At 34.8% G+C, this 27,904-nt stretch overlaps 1 protein-coding gene across 5 annotated transcripts in view; it reads left to right on the top strand.

Annotated features, from left to right (window-relative positions):
- LOC141447874 (paxillin-like) overlaps positions 1–27,904 on the top strand; it is a 144,925-nt gene that overhangs the window by 35,099 nt on the left and 81,922 nt on the right. For 2 of the 5 annotated variants that reach the window (XM_074115784.1, XM_074115783.1), the window contains exon 2: positions 22,937–23,062. The exons of 2 other annotated variants lie outside the window; for them this stretch is intronic. Coding sequence is in view for 1 of the 3 variants with exons in the window: in XM_074115780.1 (XP_073971881.1) it covers positions 26,645–26,651 (7 nt within the window). In the remaining 2 variants the exon portion in view is untranslated. Of the gene's footprint in view, positions 1–22,936; positions 23,063–25,360; positions 26,652–27,904 lie in introns of those variants that run through there. One more of the 5 variants, XM_074115780.1, reaches the window with a different exon arrangement.

The raw sequence follows: 27,904 nt of genomic DNA, 5'->3' as shown, positions 1-27,904 counted from the left end.
GATTGAGATGGCTAGGCCATTTAGTAAGAATGGAAGATTCCCGAATTTCCAGGAAGATAATGAATGGACACCCAAGGGGGAGGGCGAGAAAAAGAGGAAGGCCGAGGATTAGGTGGCTGGATGATGTAGAGGAAGATGTTAGGAGTCTGGGAGTGAGGACATGGAGGAGAGTTGCCTTAGTGAGAGAGGAGTGGGGAAAGGTGTTAGAGGAGGCCAAGATCCTTCGAGGACCGTAGAGCCAGAGGAAGAAGAAAAAGTGTGGATAGTTAGATTTGAAACGCAAAAATGGAGCCGTTAACGATAGTGCGGAGAATTTTAGACTGAAGAGTTTGAATTCGTTGAAGATTGAAGCGTTTCGTTGAACCCCACAGTTCAATACCGTACGTCCAGGCGGGTTTTAGTATAGAATTGTAAATCAGTCTTGTTATTAAGTGAAAGATTTGATCGTTGGTCTAGTTAGTCTTTTAAGTAGTCGACAACGCCTGTTAACTTCAGTTCGTTTAAATCGCACAATTGAGGCTTAAAAATTATTTTTGTTCTATTAATTTACAAAATAATGACCATATAACAATTAATATCAAATGTAGTAATAAATAATATTTTACGTCGTAATTGCAACTGAGTAAATTACCAAAGAAGCCGCCTATACACTATAATTAATAGCGTAAGTGTTAAATTTAAAAATTATGCAACACTATAAACTATCATAACAACCGCCAAAAAAAAGGAACAATAATGGGCGGACTGGCGGGAAATTAAAACGCATTTAAAAAACAAAAAAAAAAGACGCGCGCCCTTCCTTTACAGTATTTATGTTGATGACGTGATAATTTCACCATATTGTCGGTATCACCCGCCTTTAACTCTTGTGACGTCATCAGTGTATGTTCTCGTGTGTTCATGCCTTATCTAATGTTCTCACAAAATTGTTTAATAGCTTTCTGGTTTTAATTATTCTCAGGGCTAAATTATTTTTTTAGAAAGAATATCTGTTCCTGATGGTTGAGAAATGTTTTATTATAGAAGAATATGCTTGCACTGGTTAGTGTTTAATGTTATTGTCCATTAAGTTTGAATTCTCGATAATTCTCCCTAGTGGAAATGAATGAATAGTTTAACCTGCTTTAAGTCAGTTTCTACTGTCAATCAATAATACCATGAGTGATAGATATGGCAACGCATAATCCTGGTCTCGGATTTAGCATATTAGCAGATGAACTTATTGGCCATTAGTGATATTAAATATTGAAGAGTTTTCCGTCTTTTATTACCATGCAAATAATTGAGCGAGGATCGAATATTGGTATGGATTTTTCAGTTATTTTATTTTTTTGTTTTCTTCTTTTTTTTGATCGAGGATGAATATAGCTGCCATTTTTGTTTATTGGAATGGTCAAAGTGAATCCACATATTTATCACAACGGAATTTCTTTGATTAATTTTTTCAAAAGACTCTAAAATATTAAGTACTTTTTTTTTTTACACACTTAGGTAAGCGTATTGCTTACTGGAATTCAGATTAATATGGAATGTTACGGATAGATGTTCGCAGCATTTGCATTGTGGAAAACTCACGCATGTTTTCTGAAGCTGTGAAAAGATCCGCTTAACAGTTTCAAGTTATTTTTAAAAAATAAACCATTTCTCTTTTAAGATGGTATAACAGAAAAATCGGATATTATCTATAAAATTTGAGGGCTTGACTACTTTCTTATGCAACACCGTAGCAAATAATACAATATTTTTGAAAACCTGACATGATTATTTATGGCAGTTTATTGTCTTTGATATGTTATCATAGATTGTCTCTCTATATGAGGGTCGTTTGAAAAGTCCGTGCAAAAATAAAAACTACTTAATTTTTTGGGGTAAACCTTTTTTATTTTTCAACATAGTCTCCTTTTAGGCTTATACACTTCGTCCAACGCTGCTCTAGTTTGTTGATCCCTTCCGAATAATAGGATTTGTCCAAGTCTGAAAAATAGCCATTCGTTTCTGCAATCACCTCCTCGTTTGAATAAAATCTTTTTCCCGCCAGCCATTTCTTCATATTGGGGAACAAATAGTAGTCCGAGGGAGCCAAGTCTGGAGAATAGAGGGGGGATGTGAAACGAGTTGGAACCCTATTTCCATTAATTTTGCGACCACAACTGCTGAGGTGTGAGCTGGTGCGTTGTCGTGATGGAAAAGGACTTTTTTGTGGGCCAATCGTGGGCGTTTTTCTTGCAGCTCGGTTTTTAAAAGGTCCAATAACGATGAATAATATGCACCTGTAATAGTTTTACCCTTTTCCAGATAGTCGATGAGGATTATTCCTTGCGAATCCCAAAAGACCGTCACCATAATCTTTCCGGCCGAAGGAACGGTCTTCGCCTTTTTTGGCGCAGATTCCCCCTTGGTAACCCATTGTTTAGATTGTTCTTTGGTCTCAGGAGTGTAGTGATGTATCCATGTTTCATCCACAGTGACGAAACGACGCTTAAAGTCCTGCGGATTCTTCTGGAACAGCTGCAAACCGTCCTTGCAACACTTCACACGATTTCGTTTTTGGTCAAGCGTGAGCAATCGCGGCACCCATCTTGCGGATAGATTGGTCATGTCCAAATGTTGATGCAAAATATTATGTACCCGTTCATTCGAGATGCCCACAGCACTAGCAATCTCACGCACCTTCACTCTTCTGTCATCCATCACCATATCATGGATTTTATCAATGATTTCTGGAGTAGTAACCTCAACAGGGCATCCAGAACGTTCAGCATCACTTTTGACCATATGGCCACTCCGAAAATTTTGAAACCACTTATAAACTGTTCTAATCGAAGGTGCAGAGTCACCATAATGTTTATCAAGCTTCTCTTTAGTCTCCTGAGGCGTTTTGCCTTTCATAAAGTAGTGTTTAATCAACACACGAAATTCTTTTTCGTCCATTTTTTGAAAATCACTCGACTTCCTCGATTCAAACGAATGCCAAACACAAAGAAATAGACCGATCTGGCTGAAACTTGGTGTGTGTTCTTCCAAGAGATGCTACTAACTAAACATAACCTCGATACGCGCCAGTAGTGCTATCTCTCTGACTTTGCACGGACTTTTCAAATGACCCTCGTATGTCTTTATAATAACTAGAAAGGCTTAAATCATTCAATACAATTAATCTGTCCAAGCGATAGTCGTAAAAATTGATTGTAGCAGGCGACGTCATTCATTTCTTGTTAGAGAACTTTTTGCAATCATGTAAAATTTTGGATTTCAAGTTTTACACTGGATATAATTTGTTTTGAGGTAATTTTAAGTCCGAAAAAGTGGACATTATCTCTCTCAAAAAAAGTAAAAAATGACCTGACTGCAACCTAGCGGTCCTAAATCCTTAAACGCAAGTACCACTTTGGTGAATACATTTTGTTTTATTTTAATTCTCTCTAAAATGGCTCCTAACGATTCACTTTGAACTATTTACATACATTCATGATGGTTTACAATTATTTTTGATTCGTTTTTCCAGGAAACATTCAATTGAGAGTACTTCAGGGAGACTTTTTCTATAAAAGACCATTAGAGTATGAAGTACTCTTTTTGGGTCCGACATATTTTAAAGGAGAGTTGAATGTGTAGCTAAAATTTTCGAGTTTAATGAGATCCCAAAACCGGAAATAATTCCGGAAGTAATTTGCGAATAAAAGAGTCTCCTATGAGTTTCCTCGTGATTTATTTTGATCGTCATGGCACTGGTGTTGCTCTAAAACTTAAATTTTAGAAATTTTTTAAGTTCAGTTCGATGAAAGCTACTACTGTTGATAGTGGGGATGGCCAGTTTTCCTCTCTAAAGTACTATTTTAGTATAATGTACGACTAGTTAAATGTCTTTAAAATTCTGTATTTGAGGATTGATTTTGTCATTTCAGTTTGATGTGCAGTTTTATTATGTGAATAATGGTAGTCAGAATTAAATATGTTTTAAAAATAAATTTTTGATTTTTGAAACTAAATGTAATGGTCGAGAATTTAGAGTAATCAAACCATTATTATTACTATTTTTATGTTTTTACGGCGCATCGTCAGCTTGGCCATTAGCGCCTATTATTATTATAATTTTTTTTTTTTTTTTTTTTGGCGCATTAACAGCTGAGGTCATTAGCGCCCGGAGCTTTTTCCAGTGCACTGCCGGCCTCCGGACAGTGTTCTCTCGTTACAGACAACACTGTCCATCACCGGACAGTGAGCTGTAAGAAGCTCCTAGGAAGAGAAAATCTAAGGGTCAGCTGCTGGATTCGAACCCGGGACCTCCGCGTGGGAGTCCAGTATGCTAACCTCATAGCTAATCCCTTCCCTAGCGCCTATTATTATTATGATTATTATTTAGTTTTAATGAGCAAAGCAGAAACCTTCAAATCTGATTGGCTTTAAGTCAACCAAAAATAAATCTTCAGTAAATAACCAAATAGTTATTACAGGCTGCCACTTATGTAAAGCCTAGATGTTTACCATAAGTAGATGGTTAGATTATTGGTTTCTGTAGGACGACCATTGATATTTCTGTGGCAAATAATAATAGACCATAACTAGGAGTGACTTTGCATCCGCCTGGCTAGACAGCGACGGTGGCTGTATTTATGCAATTGGTAGATATATATAGTCAACCCATATCTTGGGACCCGTAACACATTAGGAGGATACCCGTTATTGATTTTCTGGGTTTATAATCAGGCCACAGAACTCCACCAACGTCGTCTGCTTTATACATGCTTACAGACAATTTATGTTTGTGTTTACAGCCTGTTTATATTTGTATGCGTTCCATATTGCCAAGTGAGGGATGTTAAAGTAAACATTACAGCAGTTAGCAAAGATTCTGTATTTATTTTTACCATCTCTTCCCACTAGTAAGGGGGTGTATTGTAATCGTGCAAATTATTTTTATTGGGGTGAGGAAAAATAGAAATATTACCGTTTCAAAGGTTAAAATGAATTATTTATTTTTCTTACATCAAATTTCTTTTAACTTGCGTACAGTTCATTATGTTCTATGGTTAGTTGCCATCTATCCTGCCAGTGCCACTCTTTGGGTTCGACCGGAAAAAGTCTTCTACTCCAGTTTTTACTTCCGCCAATGTCTGAAATGTTTTCCCTCTTAAGAAAGTGAGCCATTGCTCGGAAAAGATAGAAGTCCGAAGGTGCAAGATTCATGTCTATAGGGGTGGGTGCGGTAGAAGTTCGATGGCATTCGCCTCTCCATTCGTTGTAGCTGTTCCGAATATAGCTGAGAATCGACAGAACGTCCTCAAACAGACTCTTAGAGGATTATACCTTCAAAATTCCAGGAAAAAAAACAAAAATGACAGCATTGTCTTTCTTTTCAAATTGACATCACCTTGCGACCGACCAGTAGAGCCTATCCACTGTCCTGATGAGTTAGAATTGCGCCAGTAAATCCACTTTTAATGAAACGTTCTCCACTTGGATTTTAAAGGAACAAACGGCATGTTTTGCAGGCGACTTTTCGGCTTGCTGCAAGGTAGAGCTCATGTGGAACTTCTCTATAAGCTCTCTTCACTTTACCTAATTCGTGTAAATGGCGATTCACACTTGACTGTGAAAAAAAAAACAAGTTCGGTGGTTAGCTGCCGAGTCGAGTACTTTTTTTTGTAAGATCATCTTCAACAGCGTGTCGTAGAGCCTCGCTGTCCACAACAGACGGCCGCCCTGGGCCTGTCTCTTCACACCAAACGCGTGATTTCAGGGCTGTAAATTTTCTTTTCCCTTAAAGTCGCAGAATTACTTGAATTCCATATCTCAACGACATTTTGATTGAAAGAATGCCAAACAAGTACTAAGCTTCACAGAGAGATATTATGTTTACAAAATGATTTAATATGGTATTAGGATTAAAAAGATACCAGTAACAAAACATCGACTAACTACAAAGGGCATTTTTTTTGGCATACCCCATTAAAATTTATTGCTCTCTTGAAAATAATAGTAATATATTCACTTAAATAGTAATTCCGATACAGAGAATTTGACCCAAAAGCTAATTGTCATGGCCCCAAATTGGAATCGTAAAATAAATAAATAATTCGAAATTTCTGCGCACTTTCATTGTTGAATTATACAGACTCAATTTCACGCAAATTTTAATTGCCCCGAATCAATTCCCTTGAAATGTCCCAGTTGTTCGTTGTTCAAAAAAACAAAAAAAATTATGATTCTAAAATACTGGAATTGTACATAATAATTCATTTATGTAGTTATAGAATAATGATAGAAAATTTCTGCCCACTTCTGTAGAAGTGTAAGTGGGTTTTAGTAGTTAGTGATATATTGACAATAATAGTGGCAACAGGGTATGTACTAAGAGCAAGCGATCAATGAAGACAGTACACGGGTATCCTGTGAAGGGTTACCGCCGCCAGGGTGAGGCGGCGATCAATGTGGGACGATGTGGTAGAACTCTCAGGCGTGCCACCTCTTCTCACACGGTCATCAAGATTAATCAAGTCAACCCTGGTTTTCTATGTACATAGCTTCGCCATATATACGAGTATACATATACACACATTTGGATGCCAATTCCAGTTGTTACACCTAACTAAACTATAATAATGGAGGAGAAATTTCTTTTAAATATATTATTTAAATTAATATTAATTTTATTTAGTTAAAAGCTATTATTCGTAACACAAGTAATGTTGCCTAGCCGTTAATGGCTACCTCATCTACAGGGTATCCGAACAAATTCTGCCAGTTTTTCTATGTATACACTAATTTAAATAATTCACATTACGTGAGATGACAATTTGCGTGTAATTAAGTCTATAATTCTATCGGAATTACCACTTAATGGATGCTCAGCAGTGGTTTTATTATTATTATTATGTTCTTTTTAAAGGTGCTCAACATCTAAGGTCCTTCGCACCTGACAATGTTGCTGAATGACACTGTACTAGTACATTCTAGACTAAAACAATCATTCTACTAAAAAACACTCATGCATATAAATACATTCATCCAAATAAATACAATCACACACATTAAATCTAGCAAAATGTATTTTCTCGTTCACTAATCGCGATTTGTGATGGAGTACTTGATATTCCTCGCACCACATTAGTAACCTAATCTAAGATAAAAACATATTTACTTACTTTCATAATTAGAGACTAGCATAGTGTCATATGAGACTATATAAATCTATATCTTTAAGGTATTGCAAGGCTTTCCTTGCATTGTCTTCATTATCGTCCAGGATCTCTTTCATGCTATTACCCATGTTTAGCTTCCGCCTAGCCCATGTATATCTGGTACATTCTACGAAAATATGATGGACGGATAGTATTACATTGCAGGTTCCACATATGGGTTGCTGCTCACCTCTAAAGATATAGCCATGGGTAAGCATCGTATGGCCTATTCTTAGTCTTGCAAGTATGACTTCTTCGTGGCGGGACTGTCTACTTGAAGTCATCCATTTCAATGGTGTGGATTTAATATTTCTCAGCTTATTCATTAATGGAAGTGTTTCCCATTCCCGTTTCCATAGCAATAAGGCTTGGGTGCCCTCCAATCCAACGGCAGAACATTTTCCTTTGGGTTACTTATTAAGGCTGCATTCTTAGCGGCCTTGTCGGCGATTTCATTGAATTTAATCCCTGAATGTCCGGGAGTCCATAGGAAAACGACTGTTTTTCCAATTTCAGCACAAAGATGCAGACGTTTATGCACGGTCTGGATGAGTAGGTTGTCTATATCCAACTTACATATCGCATCCAGAGAGTTCCGAGAATCTGAACAAATTAAAGAGTGGTTTTATTACCACTCTTAAGTAACATCATTATTTTTACTGTTTCCTCTTCGGAAATACTGCAATCTTCCTTCCTGGAAAGGATTTGCAATCTTGAATATTTAATTTTGGAGTTTTTACCGCGAAAAAAACACGTTTTTCTGCAACCATGTAGGAATGTTGTCATTACTCAATTAAAATCAGCTGTGTAGTGCCCAACTTTACCTCACTAGTGGGGAAAATTCCCATTAGTGTCACTTTCCTCACTAGTGAGTGAAAAAACTTTATTGTGCTTCCTTGATATAAGAAGTTTTGTTATTAAATATTTCTGTAAAACTTTAATAAGCTTATTTAACGAAACTAAATAATTAAAAAACGAATATTAAAAAAAATAAAATAAAAATTGAAAGGAATATAGAAATAGAAATAATACTTTAATAAATAATTAGATATTTTTAATTATAACAGTTAAAAAGGTTATAGTGTTACCTTATAGAAATTTAAAATGGATTCTAGTGATTCCTGTTTAGTTTTTTTTTTTTTAGTTAATAACCCTAATGGATGCAGAAAAAATATAATATTTAACTCGAGTGTAAAGTATTTTCCTCACACTCGGCAATTTGCACTTGCACTCGCCTCGCTTCGCGCGCTCGTGCGTGCAAACCCTGCCTCGTGTGAGGAAAAGTACTACTTTCCACACTTGTTAAATAAATAACTATTGCGTACGGAAAAAAACTTTTCACAAATTGGTGTTAGTGTTTTTTGTATGTAAGAAGACTATCTTCCTGGGTTCGAATTACTCGAAAAGTTTTTCATAAAATTCTTAGGAGTCAATTTCGATTAAATCAAATAAAATTTGAATTTAGTAAACTTGATCGCCAAGTTACTGTTTTGGAACAGACTGAAATATTCCAACCACTTACTGAAAGTTTACAAAAAATAAAGGTGGGTGCCTCCCTTTTGATTTGAACGATTGGCAAAAATGATTGTTTGAAGTCTCATCCTTTATCCTTAACTCTTGGTATAACCCATCAATACAGAGAGGCAATGGTAAGAAATAGTGAAAATTTACTGAGAATCACGATAGTAACAGCCTGGCGGGAAAGAATTAGCTGAATGGCCAGCGAATTCAGCGGAGTTCACGGGTTTCGAATACAGCTGTTAGTCCTTAGATTTTCTTTTCCTAGGAGCTTTTTACAATTCACTGTCCACGGTGATGGGCAGTGTTGTCTGTAGCGAGAAAACACTCTGGAGGTCGACAGGGCACTGAAAAAAGGCTTCGGGCGCCAATAATCTGAGGATGTTGACGCGCCTTAAATACAGATAATAATAATAATAATAGCCCGTCATTGGTGAAAAAAGGAATCAAATTGCATAGCAACGCCTCGCTCATCTACAGATTTTTTTACAAACCACTGTCTAAAAAAAGATTATGCAACAATATGACCAATTTCCTCCCGAGTTCTCTCGGCAAAGGATAAAAACCTTATAAGGCATCAGGATAATTCTCAAGGCTGGTACACTCTTCACCATCTTAAGGCCCGCTAACTAAACGCCATTCTTAGAATTCCTTGAATAATCTCCAGTACTCAATTTTAACGATGATGTCCATCAATAGACTTGTTTATCTTATTGTCAAAGATCAGCTGTATTAATGAAGCTTATTTCTTTTAAATTTGAACTGTTATTTGGTGAATTTTGCATATAGTTTTGAAACTTGCAATCCGGGGAAAGTAATGCCCATATTTTTAGTTAGGCTTTTACATTTCAACTATTGAGTGGTCCAATAGTCAATCAAATTGGAGTATCGTGGACCGAGGCGACTAGCCGTAACAAATCTTTACTATTCAATTCTCATATTAAATAAAATCCAAGGCCTGGCCCGAGAATCGAACCCAGAATCACAATGCATCTTAGCTTTATGGGCCTCTCCTTTAACACTGCATTGCCAATTCGAAGTCAATTTGACTCCAAAAAAATAGGAATGCTCTTAGATATGCTATCCCCACTCTCTCACCATTCGATAGTCACGAGCTGATGACCGTGGAATTCTTAGTTTCTTTTTGCAGATTAGTTTACTTGAACCATAGGAGTCAAATTTGACTCCATGATTGGCATTACTTATTAACTTGACTCCAGATTATTGCCTAAATGCTTATTTGATAAATTTTACATAATTTTCATAGAAAGTATCAAGTCACAAAAAAATACCTCTATCTAGAATTGATTTTCTGTCCGAATTGCAGCAAAAACTCGAGGGGAATAGGGTAATTTCCGATCCGTGTCAACAGCGCACAGTAATTGAAAAAAATGAAAAAGTCCCTGATCAGAAGGCAGTCAATCAAGATTCTAGAAAATACTGAAATCACTGCGATCCTAAGTTGAAGTTAATTCCTTCTGCGTGAAATGTTAAAGCCGATTTGTGGACAGCTCCAAAATTTGTCTTTTCGTTCTTAATTCCTATTCTTTCTCTTCCATTAATGCAAATTTTATTATTAAAATTGAAATGAATGTAAAAAAAAGATAAAAATAAATTATGGAGTCAATATGACTCCATATTGGCAGTAACTGACTAAATTCGAGCATTGGCAATGCAGTGTTAACCGCACGGCTATCGTTGCACCTTCCTTCCAAGCTAATAGAAAATGTAAAACTGTATTATACTGTCTGTGCCATCTATATTTCCTATTATTATCGTGAATATTCTAGATATTTGTTTTCCATAAAATAGAAAGTAACGTTAAGTTGTCTCGTATGTTGAGTAGTATTTCTAGCTGGGAGATAGTTGTTCTAATAATAAATTTATCTAAATGTAGTTAATATATAAATGAGGTAATTATATTGAAGGTATATTGTCAGTTAGTAATCTAATATTCTATTAGATCATATTGTACACTAGTGGATAGTTTAATGCAATACGGTCGATACAAACTATACACTGCATTAATTTAATGCATTTCAATATTGGAGTAGCTGGCTGCTGCTACAATAATAACGCTACCATTGCTTATGTTAAGGTACAAATAGTCTAGAGCAAGTTGTAGTATCTGCTCTACCCAAATTATTAATATATGTTTGTTATTTTGTAATTAATACTTTACATTATGGCCGTACAATTAAATGAAGCGAAGAAAACTGAATTGCTGGCGATGTCATCTAAGCCTTAAACTCACTGTTTGGCAGCTGGCCATTTCTTTGGTGTTTTTGTAAGCTTCCAAGTTAGTGTGTAGGTAACGGTGTGTTGTTCACGTGTCACTTCAATGTCGCCGACATATTAGATATGTTTAGAGTGTTCTTTCTTTCATTAGTTTTTACATTTCCGTTGCTATCCTCTCAAAATATATATATATCTTTTCCACGTGTTCTAATAGATAGTTTTTGTCCTCAGTTTGTGACCTAACATTTGGCGCCAGTTAGCTATCGTGGAAGGATCATTTTACTTTCTAGCAAGTTCAGGGGTGTTTTGTCTAGAAATATGATTCCACTAATGAATCAGTTTATAGACATAGTAATATCTTTACGTACACATACGAGAGATGTAAGTATGAGCTCAAAGTAGGGCAAATAGCATTACGTGGACCAGTTATGGTCCCGAAGGAAGGGCTGCTGGTGGTTCAATCGTCTAGAATCTAGATAGTGGTTCCCGGTATCATTCAGGGGGTCCGTGGAAAATTAAAATTGATTTGGGGGTCCCTGAACAACGTCAGGGGGTCCGCGCAAGGTTCAATATAAAATAATAAAACTATGATCCATTTTTATTATTATGGAAATTAGAGACTAACAAGGTGACCAATAAAATTTAATCAAAACTAAAAGCGTAATATCTGTGTTTGTTGCAAAACGTTTTCTGTAAAAACAAAACTTGGGAAGAGGAGAATGTTCTCAGTTTCCAAATCTTTCGAAATTGCAAAATAGAGATGAAGATTTGCTTGCTCACTGTCGAACACGTAACGGCTCTTCATGCAGACCTGAACCAAAGATTACTCGTGGGGATTTGCGGTAGCTACTCACTAACATTGAGCCGGATATAAATACACTCATAACATCTCATCTCGTTCATCCAAATTATTAATTTTTTTTAAATTTTATTTTAAACAAAAGTTATAATTTCAATAAATACTTCTTCAACAAAATGCTTTTTTAAATTTGTAATTTTTATACTATGCATTTATGTAGCTTTTTCACTTGGGGGTCCGTGGGCAAGTTTTGACTATAAAAAGGGGTCCATGGGCAAGTTTTGACTATAAAAAGGGGTCCATGGGCAAGTTTTGACTATAAAAAGGGGTCCATGGGCAAGTTTTGACTATAAAAAGGGGTCTATGGGTAAGTTTTGACTATAAAAAGGGGTCCATGGGTCAAAAAAGTTTGGGAACCACTGATCTAGAGCAAGGGTCGGCAACCTATTTTAAATAGAGAGCCATTTTTCCTTAAATAATTTTAATAAATCTTACCAAGAGCCGCAAGGATGATGATGTACAAAATTCTGTAGATCATTTGTATTCGCAAATTATTATTTTATGATATTCAATAACATTTAAATGTTTTATATATTTATTTTCACATATTGCAAAGTAAATAAACAAATAAATAATAACGAATAAAAAGGCGGCAGTCTTACGTTATAAATCAAGTACTTTATTTTGATATTGTATAATTCTATTCAATTTCGAACCTATCACATTTATAATTATTTTTGAAAAAATACCTTTAATAAATGAAATTTTTATTTGTTTCAATAAAATTAAACTATACAATATATTTTGGGCACGCTGAAGAGCCACACAATTTGGATAAAAGAGCCGCAGGTTGCCTGGTCTAGGAGGGTTAATTGTTGACCATATAATTAGTATTAATTAGAATTTGAGCATGAACTTCAGATATTGCTGGTCACCTTATGTTCAGGTTGTTGAAGTTCAAAATACTCTAGATCTCTGTAGTGATTTGACCGAACGGTTTAAGAACAGGCCACTTGTCAATCAATAACAATGATTGATTGAGTGATATGGATTTGTTCATCAGCATCGTGGACCGATTTTAGATGATGAAATTGGTGACCATTAGAGAAATTGAACTATTAATACTTGAATGCTCCCGAATATCAGTGATGGGTATTCGGAGGTGGGCTACCAGCTGAAAAATATAATTAAGGAGAGGGTTTTTTTTTGCTCCGTTTTGATTTTAATCAGGTGGTAGATTACATGATATAACATTCCTCACGCAATCAACAAGTAGATGACGTATTTGAAGTCCGAAAACTAGTCATGTATTCAATAAACAAGCATTCTACGTTGGATAAATCAAAGAATTGTTATTATTTGTTTAAAAGAAAGTCTTCCATTCCAAGATATCACCAGATGTCTTGTTTTACTTACTGTTACAAAGAATCTGTTTACCAGGTTATAGCGGTCAAGATACTCTGTTATGGTGATTTATAGAAAGGGGCAAATTAATTCCATGTACGGCAAGTTGAGAGGGAGAGAGAGAGGAATTCGGATTGAAATAATTCTCTGAATAGTAGTTGATCCAGGATGTACCATATTTAGATTGAAACTTTCTTCAGACTAGTTCAAGAAGAAGTAGAATTAGTTTTCTTTTAATTCTAAGATTCTTCAGTGAAATTGTTTACTCTAATTATAATATAAGAATAATAATAATGTTTTTTTTGAAGGAAGGGATTAGCTATGCGGTACTGGACTCCCACGCGGAGGTCCCGGGTTTGAATCCAGCTGCTGACCCTTAGATTTTCTCTTCCTAGGAGCTTCTTACAGCTCACTGTCCGGTTTGGGAGCGGGAGTGTATGGGATGAAGCCGAAATGTAGCTTTTCGGTTAGCCCAAGAAAACTAGCTACAGTTTTTCAGGCTGAGCTAGCGGCAATCAGGTTCTGCGCTGCCGAGATTAAAGGGCGAGGAGTTATTGATTCTAAGGTCGTAATTTTCTCGGATAGTCAGGCTGCTCTACGGGCAATTAGTTCCTACCAGGTCAACTCAAGGCTGGTTCAGGGACTGTCTGGGTGCCCTGAAGGAAATTAGTGACCAAAATAAGGTCTTTCTGGTCTGGGTACCTGGTCATTCAGGACATAAGGGAAACGAAGCGGCAGATTTATTGGCCCGGGAAGGCTCTGCGGGACACTTTGTTGGTCCGGAGCCCTGTTTTGGGTTTTCGACCATTAACTTATGGGTGCAGAGTAGGTCTCAGGAGTGGTGGCTTGCCACCACGGGGCAGAGACAGGCGAAGGAGTTTATTAAAGGCTATTCGCCGAGGCTGACTGTAGAATTAATCTGTCAAGGCCGTGGGGCTATAAGGATGATTGTAGGCCTATTAACTGGCCAGTGCAGACTCAGAAAACGCATGAATCGCAGGGGCCTGGCAGATGATAGCCTCTGTAGGTTCTATCAGGAAGAGGAGGAAACGGCACTGCACTTGTTGTGTCAGTGTGAGGGGCTCGTGTGGCTAAGGATGTTACTTCTCGGGGAGGTGAAAACCAAGGCCTGTGAGCTTTACCAAAGAGCCGCTCTCAAGCATCAAGAGTCGTCTGATTAAAAGGACAGGTCTGGAGGGTGAGCTTTAGAGTGAGGGGTCGCAGTGGCGTAGGCCTTGAGGCCGCTCTAGTCTAATCTAATCTAAGGGTATCAATGCTGATGCAGGAAAAGGGCCAATAATTATATACTTGTCGTGTTATTTGATTCAGCTGATTTAATTAAGGGAAGTTGGTATATGAATATCTCTTCTATTCTTTATATGTATTTTATTTCCGCAATACAGGGACGTATTGCTGCTACAGGGGATTACCCCTTTGACTATTAATACATATTTACCAATCAAAATCATTTGTGTGGTCTCTATAAAAGTATAAATAATGAAATGTTATCTTTGTTTTCCTGTAGAATATTCTTAATTCAATTAATAAACAAAAAACTTCTAACTAAAATTTCAAACCAAGAAACTAAGTAGGAAATGAGGCTTATGTTTAAACTCTACACAGTTGTGTAAATATTTAGTTAGTGTCGTAGTGTTTCGATTGTTATAACAGTAGCTTATTTCCTGTTTCTTGTGCACTAGTCTGATACACATTGTAACACATCCTTTTTAATGTAAATATTGATTTTTATTTTTATTTTATAATACAAAAGTTTTTATTTTCTAATTCCCTATAAATATATCTTATTCTTCCTTGGCAGTCACCTTTACATTCTAGATATATCTGTTGGCACGTATGTCTGTTATATCTCTCATTGTAACGCCTATAAGTCTTTCTGTTCTAAATATAGCTTATTTACCTAATATTCCTTTCTTTTATTCTAAACAGGTCTAATTTCTTTTCTGCCAATGCCAAGAAAAGCAATTTTAAAATTACAATGATTATACCGCTACTAAATTTTTATTTGAACTACTTTTAAAGGCTCTAAAATTAATTTTCAATTTCATTTACTGCTGGAATGTGGAATTTTTTTTTTTTTTTTTTTTTTTTTAGCGCATCAACATCTTAGGTTATTAGCGCCCGGAGCTTTTTTCAGTGCACTGCCGGCCTCCGGACAGTGTTCTCTCGTTACAGACAACACTGTCCATCACCGGACAGTGAGCTGTAAGAAGCTCCTAGGAAGAGAAAATCTAAGGGTCAGCTGCTGGATTCGAACCCGGGACCTCCGCTTGGGAGTCCAGTATGCTAACCTCATAGCTAATCCCTTCCCTCTGGAATGTGGAATTATTTTGATTATTTTTGATGATAAATATCTCTTAAAAGTACCTACTTTTTTTAGACGCACGAGAGTTTATAGACAGCGCTAAATAAAAACTTATTCAGATTATAAAATACCGGCATTTTTGTTGTAAAAATATGTATTTATTTTTGTATGTAGACCTTCTTTCAGTTCATTTACTTTGCCTAAATTGTTTCCAATCAGTAGATACCATCTCTGAAGTGCTATTCTAGGAGTAAAACACCTCATCATCTGTTTTCAGGCTCCGTTATTTGTCTTAGAGAGTATTTCAGCTCCAAATATTTTTTTTTTTTCTTAGATTTCAGAGTAGGTGGTAAAATTATTGTGTGTAAAATATGGTGAATTTGGTTGGATATTTTCCACCATTCACACTTCAAAAGTTTTCCCAAACGCCAAGAAGCAACTTTTTGAGCAAAATTTTTTTTTTTATCTTTTTATCCAGGACTTTTGTTAAGAGAAAGGTTTCATCTATTTGGCCCAGAACATTCACCAGTTAAACGACTTACTCTTTTTTACAAAGTACTAATCATAATCCTTAATAATACATAAAATAAATAAAAACCAATTTGTGGGTGGTTAGCATGGTGTTAGTGACCTTGAAAATCTCCATGTCAAGGACATCATCATTTGGTTAGAACTGGGACGATGCAGGGTGGTGGGAGCAGAGAGGTTATATACTGTTCACTCTTGTTTAGTTTATTATCCATATATGGTATATCGGGGTTAGGCACTAGTGTCTATAAGCGCGACCTCCCTTTGCGCGCTATGTAGCGGTTTCAATGTACCTTCGGGTTACTTTCTCATTTAGTATTCTTCTTCTTGTTTGTTAAACCTGCAATATCTACCGCATTTTTGGGGAAGAGAAATCATACAGTCTCAGGAAATGGAACAGCTGGCTCTAGAATTGTAGTTCGAACTAAATCGTACCAAATTTTCGAACTGCTTTTTATGATACTTAGTTCAGTCTTGACTTTCTTGAAGTTTTTTTTTTTCATTTAACTATGTGTAGTTCCGTCAACAATTTGCAAATCAAGTGAACAATGCAACCAGTAAGTCGGGGAGAAACGACCTCCTTGGTAGCACGATCGATATGAAGTCCTGTGAAGAAGATTTCGAAGCCATTGGCGCTTGAGTCGGCGTGAATGATTGTCAGAGGTGGTAGAAAAGGGTAATGAGGAAGAGTAATGGTGGTATTTCTGGTATTTTTCCTCGGCCAGCGGAAGGAATGTTAAGAACGTTATGTACTGTGAGGTTTGTGACGTAGAACAGGGTATCAACTATTTGTCATTGTTTACATTGGGAATGCTTGTATTGTCCCGTAGGTTTGTCTGTTTGGCTGAGCCCCAAAGTTTCGGATAGGTTTGATTGTTGAATTTGAAATCAATAATTTTTTTATTTTGTTCCGGTCATATTTTAGTTCGTTTTACAATTAATTGGTTAAAGATGTTTGGTAGATATTGCCATGGCTGGTGTGTTTCATGTGGTGTATGAAGAGCCTAAATTAGCGCACCAGGTCTTTCACAAGGTAGAGGATTGTTGTTGAAGAAGACAGAAGAACACAGGGGCCTTGCTGGAAATTGAACATGGCGTGCTTAACTCAACATAATTCTCACTTTTTGTTGTGCTTTATGCATCTAGTTCAGTATTTCCCAACCTGTGGTACGCGAGTTGCTGGTTAGTGGTACGCGATAAATAATCAATAATGGCGGACATAAAAAAAATTAAATCATAAACGTTTTTTCCTTAATAAAAATTATTTTCATTAATAAATTAATTTACAGTAAAGTTGTTAATATGTACAGGAATAAAGTAAGTTTGTCTCAAGATATACGAGAAAATATAATAGCACATTTAACAGGATTAAAATTGTCTTTCATGGAGTATTTTCCCAAAACCTGAAAACACAAATGATAATTGGATTTCAAACCCCCTTCTATAAAGAAAATTTTGGAAAAACTACATCATTATCAATAAAAGATCAAGAAAATCTAACAGAATTATCATGTGACAGAACTTAAATGATAACTAGGTAAAAATCTGCTTAAAGAGACTGTAATGAGTAAGCTCTATCCAAGCAACATTAAATTTAATCGGTACTTACAGGTAGTTGAATGCTTAAAAGAAATTAATTTAGAAGATTTGGGCATAAATATTACAATCCTAAAGAAGAACTTTGTAAATTAATTAATAATTTTGAAGAGAAAAATATGTACGCAATTTTTTAATTAATTAAAGTTTTAAAACTAAGATCTTACCCTTCACAAAGTTTATAAAGTGAACATGAAATTCTTTATAACAGATACATTGGTATCTCTTTACAAATAAAGATAACAATAATAAAATAACACACTCGGAATAACAAATATCACGAAATACAATCATTTTTACGAAGTGGTACAATTTAGCATGATGTACTACCCAAGTGCCAAAAAAAGGTTGGGAAACGCTGATCTACGAGTAATTCAATGATATGATAGCTAGTTTTCAGACTCCCCAGTACTGGCAGTCATTGGTTATTACCAAAAACCATTCACCATAGTTTGTTTAATGCTCTTTTCGGTTATCTATCCTATGGCTGAAACATAGTTTATTCTATGGAGAATTAAACTGAACGAAATAAATGTCAACATGTTGCCTTTTACTCTTTGGAAGAATTACTTGCGCTCCACTTTTAATTCAGTAAAATTCCTTTTCCTGTATCGGTTGATGTCCGTTACCTTGGGATATACATTGGGCAAGAGGAAAAACCTCACACTCGACTTAAAAGAACTGGTAATTAATAATCGCTGAGAGGTTTGAGACAAAATGTGCAGTAGTACTAGTTTCGATTCCCTGTCTAGGCCTTGGATTTTATTTATTGTTTAAAGTAAATAATATATTAGTGAACAATGTTTGGTTTCTAGTCGCCCTCGTGCATGACACCTAATTTGGTAGTTGGATACCTGAAAAAAAATAGGCGTTACTTTACTAAATAAGAATAAAAAATAGAAAGTTACGAGAAGTGCTGCATTTTAATTACTGCTTTAATATAATTTATATGTTTTGTTTTTAAAAGGCAAATCTGTAAAAAAAATTTGTTAATGAGATGTCAAGGCTAAATATTTTTCTAAAACGTAAATAATTCTGCACACTTATGATGCGTTGGTTTTAAAATGGATTTCCTTCTACCTACTTGAGATTACAGTACCACAAGTGGGTCTAATCGGTATTCTGGTAAAACATTATCCAGACCATGTTTGTTGCTAAAGTATGGGCTTACTAATTGAGGCATGTTCACTGCATCACTCGATTAACCCCATAATACAAAACTAAAAGAAAAAAATGGAAAAATGCGATGAAATAATGTAAATTGATTTTTTAAATTCCCTTTATAATATAAATTCAAATAAATTACCGTTATCATTTAGCGGGCGCTACATGAATTTGAGTTGAATTATAGCAACGATTTACATTAGAGCACGGAGTTAATCAAAATGGCTTCTGAAATAAATTATTTATTATTCAATGGCCAAAATTTGTGGCTTTATTATTTGGGGAAATTTATTATAAATATAAAAAAGTTATGACTGAACCAAGTACTTTGACAGTTAAGTTTAAGATATCGTATTTCAAAAAGTGGAGTTAATGAAATTGTGCAGCCGCTCTAACAATATTTCGTTCACTGTATTTCTGTTGTATTTATTCCTCACAAATTAATAATATTAATATGATTATTTTAAAAGTAGTTTAGGATTATCTGGTATATTGTTAATGAAGCTAAAGAAGATTAAGTTCATTCTATTATATGTGCAATATTTTCTGTGATTTTCTTAATTAAAGAAATCGTAATATTATAGGATTATATTATTTATGCTTTGAACGTTGTTTGGTGTAATTAATATAATTTATTTTAAATTATATTAACAATATTAAATGACATTGTATATAATAATAATTTTAATACAGATTAGTAATAGGGAGTGAATCACTAATAAATGCAGGACAAGGACTTGAACTTTTTAAAAACAGCTGCATTTATATACTAAACATCTGTCTCTCATACTTCTGCTTTAATTTGTTGCAGAACTGTGATTTTGTTTGAATAATATTTTGTGTGGTCATCATTTCATTTTTATCTTGTTTTCTTTTCGAAAATGCAGCTTATCTCTGATGAAATATAACATATATATTTTTGTTCTTAATCAAAGAAAGAACCTAAGATTGTATTAAATTCGCGAAATGGGGTTTTCTTCCGACACACACTTTTACAGAGAAAAAGTTAAATCAGAATTGTTTTTTGGGATGGTGCTTCTTCAGGCAGTGACATGGCTGGCTTATAATGTACAATATTACTCGATCTTCGTGTATAAAAATTGATTGTATGAAGTTATTTATTTCCTTGTCTTTTTTTAAAAAAAATAAATCTTGTAAAATCGAATAATCATGCTTGCAACATTGTGAAAATGTGCTGGTACAATTATCGCTGAGCTCTACGAGGGTCGTTTGAAAAGCCCGTGCAAAGTCAGAGAGATAGCACCACTGGCGCGTATCGAGGTTATGTTTAGTTGGTAGCATCTCTTGGAAGAACACACACCAAGTTTCAGCCAGATCGGTCTATTTCTTTGTGTTTGGCATTCGTTTGAATCGAGGAAGTCGAGTGATTTTCAAAAAATGGACGAAAAAGAATTACGTGTGTTGATTAAACACTACTTTATGAAAGGCAAAACGCCTCAGGAGACTAAAGAGAAGCTTGATAAACATTATGGTGACTCTGCACCTTCGCTTCGATTAGAACAGTTTATAAGTGGTTTCAAAATTTTCGGAGTGGCCATATGGGCACAAGTGACGCTGAACGTTCTGGACGCCCTGTTTGAGGTTACTACTCCAGAAATCATTGATAAAATCCATGATATGGTGATGGATGACAGAAGAGTGAAGGTGCGTGAGATTGCTAGTGCTGTGGGCATCTCGAATGAACGGGTACATAATATTTTGCATCAACATTTGGACATGACAAAGCTATCCGCAAGATGGGTGCCGCGATTGCTCACGCTTGACCAAAAACGAAATCGTGTGAAGTGTTGCAAGGACGGTTTGCAGCTGTTCCAGAAGAATCCGCAGGACTTTAAGCGTCGTTTCGTCATTGTGGATGAAACATGGATACATCACTACACTCCTGAGACCAAAGAACAATCTAAACAATGGGTTACCAAAGGGGAATCTGCGCCAAAAAAGGCGAAGACCGTTCCTTCGGCCGGAAAGATTATGGCAACTGTCTTTGGGATTCGCAAGAAATAATCCTCATCGACTATCTGGAAAAGGGTAAAACTATTACAGGTGCATATTATTCATCGTTATTGGACCGTTTGAAAACCGAGCTGCAAGAAAAACGCCCACGATTGGCCCACAAAAAAGTCCTTTTCCATCACGACAACGCACCAGCTCACACCTCAGCAGTTGTGGTCGCAAAATTAATGGAAATAGGGTTCCAACTCGTTTCACATCCCCCCTCTATTCTCCAGACTTGGCTCCCTCGGACTACTATTTGTTCCCCAATATGAAGAAATGGCTGGCGGGAAAAAGATTTTATTCAAACGAGGAGGTGATTGCAGAAACGAATGGCTATTTTTCAGACTTGGACAAATCCTATTATTCGGAAGGGATCAACAAACTAGAGCAGCGTTGGACGAAATGTATAAGCCTAAAAGGAGACTATGTTGAAAAATAAAAAAGGTTTACCCCAAAAAATTAAGTAGTTTTTATTTTTGCACGGACTTTTCAAACGACCCTCGTATAGCTACATGAAACCCATTGCCTAGAACCGTGATGGCGAACCTATGACACCTCTGACACTCGAACTCAATCTAAATGATGCACATCAACAAAGACAGAAAATTATTGTATAATTAGTCGTACCGATCTTCGAATACTTCCAAAGCCTACGCCCGAATTCTTTAGTTTCCCTAAAACGTGCTATTTGCTTGATCAAACGCAGGATGTGGCAAATCATAAACGTTACTCCGCAAGAACGTCTGCTCTTCAGGAGAAAATATTATTTTCCCTTGACAACCCTTGTACAATTGTCCTACCAGACAATATTAATGACATTAATAAAATACTAAATGAATTCTTATCGTTTTAGTTGTATTCTATATTGTCTGAGTGATTCAACGAATGAGTTGATTTTGTTTCAATCCCAGGTTTATATATAATTTCAAGGGCTTTATGTACTTTATATTTATATAAAATTTTATCACAGCAGAAATATTGAGCGAAATACTTTAATACCCCTAATTTAGTAAGTAATATCTTGCTAAAGATATAATAATAACAATAATAATCTTGATATTATAACAATATTATAAAGATAATCTTGCCCTTACATTAAAACCGTCCAGAAGGACAGTTGTACTGTGTTTTTTCGTCAAAAACTGCACAAAAAAGCCTAATATTAAAAAACATCCAATTGTTCCTCTTTTTATACAAAAGATAAAATTCCTAAGTTTTTTTGAAAATGACCCATTCTCTTCTTTCAGATTAATTTTTTATTTTAGCATTACATTGTTGTGCACGAAATATTATAATTATTAAATAAGTTTATATTTTAAATTAATATAAAATTGAAATAATATTAATAAATAAAAACCTAAAATCATGTTCAAGTTTAATAAAGAAATAAAATTTAGATATGTAGTTCTCTATTTGATCAATAGAATGCGCTATAATACAGTAATCTGATCTGTTAGTTAACATAATGCCCGGTAGATAGTGTTCGTATTATGTTAGGCTCGATAGAATTGAGGGAAGGTAACCATATTTTCAGAAGATAAGGTTCTTGTTGTCTGTTCATGATTTTCCTTTCTTGTTGGGAAATTAATGTTAGTTGTTTAATGCAGTGTTCAATTGATACTATATAAATTATTAATTAATTTAATTATATATTTTTGTTTAATAATCTTATTTAAATATAAAAGGAGCTTTAAGAATTCACACATTCAAATATGGTACGGCTTGTTTTCAGTTACTCTTCTCCATAAGGATTTTATATAGAAATTAACCTCTTTTTTCATTTATTTATATATTTTGTTCCTTCGAATTATTAATTGACTAACATAAAAATGTGTAACCTTATTTTGGCATCTTGACAATTCTTAAATCACTCCTCCAATATTTTTTTTTATCATTATTCTCAGAATAGTTTTATCTCCCAATAAAATAACGTTTTTTTTCAATTAATTTTATATTTTATACATTTTGAAGTGTTTGTGGGAATTAATTTAACTGAAATATTTTAGATTTTGGTTTTTGGTACCGTATTTACACCTAAATTGTGTATATTTTGATAGCGTCCACATTTTTTTTTACCAGTTTAGTGCCATTACATTGTAAATCTATCATCCATATTATTTACCATTAAGAGAGTGTGCATATTAAAATTAATTCATTGTATTGTTACAGGTGAGTGTAATGACGAAATGAATTCTGCTATTTTTTTGGTTTATGGATATGAAGTGGGAACTTATTTGGTGTAGAATTGAATCTATGACATCATCAATGCCCATCCGAATAAAATTAAATATCCAGGTAATCAATGCTTTTTCAAAGTAATTTAATCAAGTAAGTCAAAGAGATTTGTTCTTTTATTACTTTATAACCTATTAGAAATATGTCGTACTAATTAAATTCACATCATTTTCATGTTGGAATGGTTTAGTTGTAATTTGGTTTTTATTTAATTCCCTCACGGTTACAGAACTTTACATTTACTATGAGTGATTCACACTTAAATTACCAATTTCATCTAAATTTTGTTTACCATTCATTTGAGCTAACTATTTCAGTAACTCGAATTGTTTTATCTGCTGTTTCATTTTTTTAATAACAAAAAGACGTAAATAAAACAAATATACATATTTTACAATACTGGACATGAAAAAAGGAGAGAACATCAAAAAATAACACTTTACAAATAAGTTAATGTTAAGTGAAATTACTATTTATTTATTTAAAATGATAATAACATTTTGGAAAAACTTTAAAACCTGGCTATCCAAGCATACCGAATGTAACCAATGTCCTGAAACGTCTGTTTTAAGTTCTCATCTACTTTAAGTTAAGTAAAATAAGATACAACCTTACTGAGCTATTTACCCTCAGTTTCTAGCCTCACAATGTTCATTTTAGCATGAAATTTAACTCAAATATATGGGAACTTCTATCTCTACATTTGAGCCAAATTGCAGCTTCCTTGATGCAGTAGTATACTCGGACACAGCAAGTTGAAGTTTTCGTGTATTGCATCTTATCTCTTTCATATATGGTAGTTGTGTGAGATTTTTCTCAAAATCGTACCATTAGAATGCATGGTAATCATAAGCCAACAACTATGTAGTAAAAAGTCTTGTTTACAAGAAAACTTAACTAAAACGTACGTAATACTTACAAAAAGTCGTGTGAGTGTGCATATTAAATGTTAAATATTAAATTGGAAATAAAATTAAATAATATTCTTGGACAGTTGAGCCGAAAATAGCCGACAGTAACCGATCGCATTCGGCTTATTAGAGAGAAACGAGAGAATTTATAATAAAAAGTCGCGGCTAAGGCCGGTTGGGTTACAGATCCACTAATTCCTAGAATTCTCTACTTTTTCCAGCTAATTTGAGGTTCTCTAACCCAACCTGCCTTGATAGCATAGGTTTGGACTGAATTTACCGCTCTGCACTTAGTTTATCGACTATATCTCAGGAACGGATGATCGCACAGAGTTCAAATTTGATATTTCGTTCAAGTGACATCACAGGAAGCGACAGTTAATTTTTGGTTAAAATAGCTCCACCGGAAGTACCACTTTACTGAATAGATTTTTCACTTTTTTAACTTTTTCTCAAAAACCGCTACTTGGATTTTCTCCAAACTTGGTATAATTATAGCTCACAAATAGTGCTATAACTTTTATAAGAAACATTTTTCTCTAACACTTCGATTAAGGGCACTTTTAGGGGAGGGGGTGGGTGGGTCAGTCCGGTATAATGCCAGTTCGCTGTAATATATGGACTTACTCTTTATGCTAGGCTACTCTTTACTGAACAAATATTTTATACATGAAAATGGCCAGCATTAGGGTATGCGTCATCTTATAAATACTGAAAAATATTAATGAAATGATGGGTACTAGATGATTTGTGTACCTTTTGTCGTTTAATCAACCAAACAACTTAACATTTTAAATTGTAAGTTTTTGTTAAGGAGATTATTGTAATAATTTTTTAACAAACTATTAATATCATGTCACGCCATTAGTATATTTAATGAAACTTTTTCATAGAATCCATCTAAAAACTTTATTTGCAACAAAACTTAGTGTTGCAAATTATTAAACTAAAAACAGATATTAATAAATTAAAAAAAGAAATCACTTAATGAATGCGAGTATTGTTTGATATTCCAAGTATCGTCAGCGCCTAATCGCGATATCAGCCAGCACATTCCTTTCTGCTGATACGGCTCCTCTTCGCTGTACGTGCTTAAATGTTTAAACATCGTTCGGACAGAAATTCCTCCATAAGGTCACTTATTAAATTACCTTTCAGATGGTTATATTACATTTTAGATTTTCTTTTCTCTTTACAGCCAGGTTTTTAATCCAAATTTATTTGTCCCAATTTTGACTCATAAATATTATTTTTATTTACGTGAATTTATATGGGAAGTTTTTAGTCATCTATAAAGGTGCCCTGTGAGCAGGTTTAAAATTATAGCTTGCATTTTATTATCTTACAAGGATTGTGTATTGATTTTACGACTATTTTACTGTATCAGTTCATAAATTTTTTTCATACTCGAAATGTTTCTTAATTTTTTTTAATATTTATAAATTTGATAGGAATTGGGTTATTATAATAACCAAATTAACTGCGACCTAAAAGCTCTACTGTGGTTTCCGTAAGTGCCAGTGGTGTTTCATGAATTACCTAGAGTCTGAAAGTGCATTGGGTAACTACAACGTAGTCAGTTAGAAGATTTATTGCAATTTCCTCGTATCTTCCCGCAGAATCCACCGGTGTTATCGGATGCCAGACTCGAGCTTTTTCTGGCATCTTCTGGAAACGTCAATGCCTCTTGATGTGAAATCAAGTTAGATTGTAGGATTTATCTTTACTCGGCCAAAGTCGTGCTTTGAATTACGCTGCTTAGCTTGACAGATCTTCTTCTTCCGGATACTGGCCTCCATGAAAGGGGTGCCTTGTCTCGCCGGAGTATCGGTCCTCCTCGCCCTTACCAAGCCAACAAGCCCTTGCACCCAAATTTGGAAAACTGGTGTCCTTGAGTATTCTGGTATATCCGAACTATCTTTAAGCTGATAACCCTGGAATTAAGCCTTTTGATGGCAGCCTAGAAGAATTTCCTGGAACCGATAGTACCCTGTCAACGTCCAATCAAACGCATCTTTCTATTGTATAGATTTCCGCCTGGAAGATGCTGGAAAGCCCTGATTCTGAGCTCAAACACCCCAGCTTAAGAGCTATCTACTATCCGTTTCCCGTAGTCCTAAACCTTGATTCTCATCCTCGAACAAACAGAAAAATCTGGTGCACTCTTACCCTCCGTTCAATGCACTCGATAAAATTTTCTCGGAAGTTAGATCTACACGAATAGAAAACCCTTCATCTTATGAAAGTAAGAGAAACTACAAAATATAAAAATAATCTTTTACAAATGGATGAATCAAAATAAAATGATCTTGTGCCATTGATTGATTATAGGTCCATCTTTAAAGTAGTTTTTATAAACAAGTCTTAACCTTCCTCCATACATATATATACATAAGTAGTCCACCTCCGTCCGTCCTTGGCCATATAGGGCGGCTTGATACAGTCAGCAGTGTGAATATTGTATACATTCACACACTCACGCACACATTGACAGACTAACACACATACTGGGCACACAGAAGTCCTCTCTGGTTATACTGCATCTTGCTATCTCCCACTTTTTTTTTTTCTAGTTTGTATGTATGTGCGCGGTGTCGTGCGTTTGTATGTGTTTCTCTTGCTCTCTTTCTCTCAGTAAGTTCCCTCTCTCTTGTGTATGTGTGTGTGTGTGATAGACTCCAGCTTCAAGTACTTTCAGTGCATTTTCAGACTTGGTGCTGTGTAGACCAACATGAACGGTATGTATGACCCTATTATCTAAACTTACTTGTTATCTATCGTTGGTACAAAACACAATGACGCAAGTTTTTCTACGTATTGTGTTCATTAAGTTTCAATGGAATAGTAGAGACTTTATCACCTTTCTATAATCTAATCTCATGTTAAGTTTGCAAAAGTAATTAATTATCTTACTAAATTCATTTTAATTAAAATCACTTGTGGTACAAATAATTTTTATTTCTTCATGTTGCTTGAGATTGAGGTTTCAGCGGAAGGGCGGGAATTTTTTAAATTTTTAAGCGAGATCAAGTTGCTTTAGGAAATCAATTATTGTGCCTTATTTCTCAGCTCTCTCTCTAGATGGCTGTGCGATTGGTCTTTAGAGCCGATATTTAATAATTTAGCGCTTAATTTATTTTTAATTTTGGAAATAAATATAAATAAAAGACATATATATATATATATATATCCATCCTCAGATCTATAACTATTATTTGTAACATTTCTCTTAGAAAACCATACTTTTGGTGGTTACTCATTTTCTGGTCTCTTCTCTTAAGCGCACTTTCAGGAATGTTGTTTGGTTCTGACAACTCCACAATGTTAATAAGAAGCAAAATAAAGGATTTAAGAGCTATTAGTATGGATCAAAAAGAGAAACTGAGACGGAAGTCCCAAGGTTATAGATCTTAGCTTGGTTACCGTTCATAAAAAAGAACCTTTACAGTTTGCTATCAGGAGGTTACCATTGGAGTAGGGAAGCGCTAATAACTTCAAATGTTTGAAATTCATAACAAAAAATGCTAAATTACCAAGTTTGCAAATTATCTTTTATCTATTGAAGGTTTTTTCCCCTACTTTTTGCTATATTTTTTGGAGGGATGAAAACACCTATCAGTTTCGTTTTATTTATACCTTTGATGGGTATATTAGACATTCTTTAGCTTATAACTTCCTTTCTAGAAAGTGAGAGAGTTTAGACTGATCAAGGAGAAGCCCTTAATAAAGTTTTATTATTATTATTATTAAGATATTAGGTGTATTAAATTGAAGATAACTAAACATTTATCAAAAACATTTATGTTTTAAAACAAAAGCATTGTTTGATGTTAGATTTATTCTCATTATTTCAGTTTGATAATCTAATAAAAGAATTATTGTGAAACATAATTAAACACACTTCCATATTTATATAATAATATTAGAGAGGCGTGTACAACTTGAACACTACGAGACAGTCTTATCATGGCGGAATGGTTTGTTTACTCTG

This window comes from Rhodnius prolixus, unplaced genomic scaffold, assembly GCF_049639745.1.
Source record: "Rhodnius prolixus isolate KJV_2025 unplaced genomic scaffold, Rpr scaffold_13, whole genome shotgun sequence".
Lineage (NCBI taxonomy): Eukaryota > Metazoa > Arthropoda > Insecta > Hemiptera > Reduviidae > Rhodnius > Rhodnius prolixus.
Note: the sequence above shows the minus strand (reverse complement) of the source record. Positions and strands in the feature narration are given on the sequence as shown.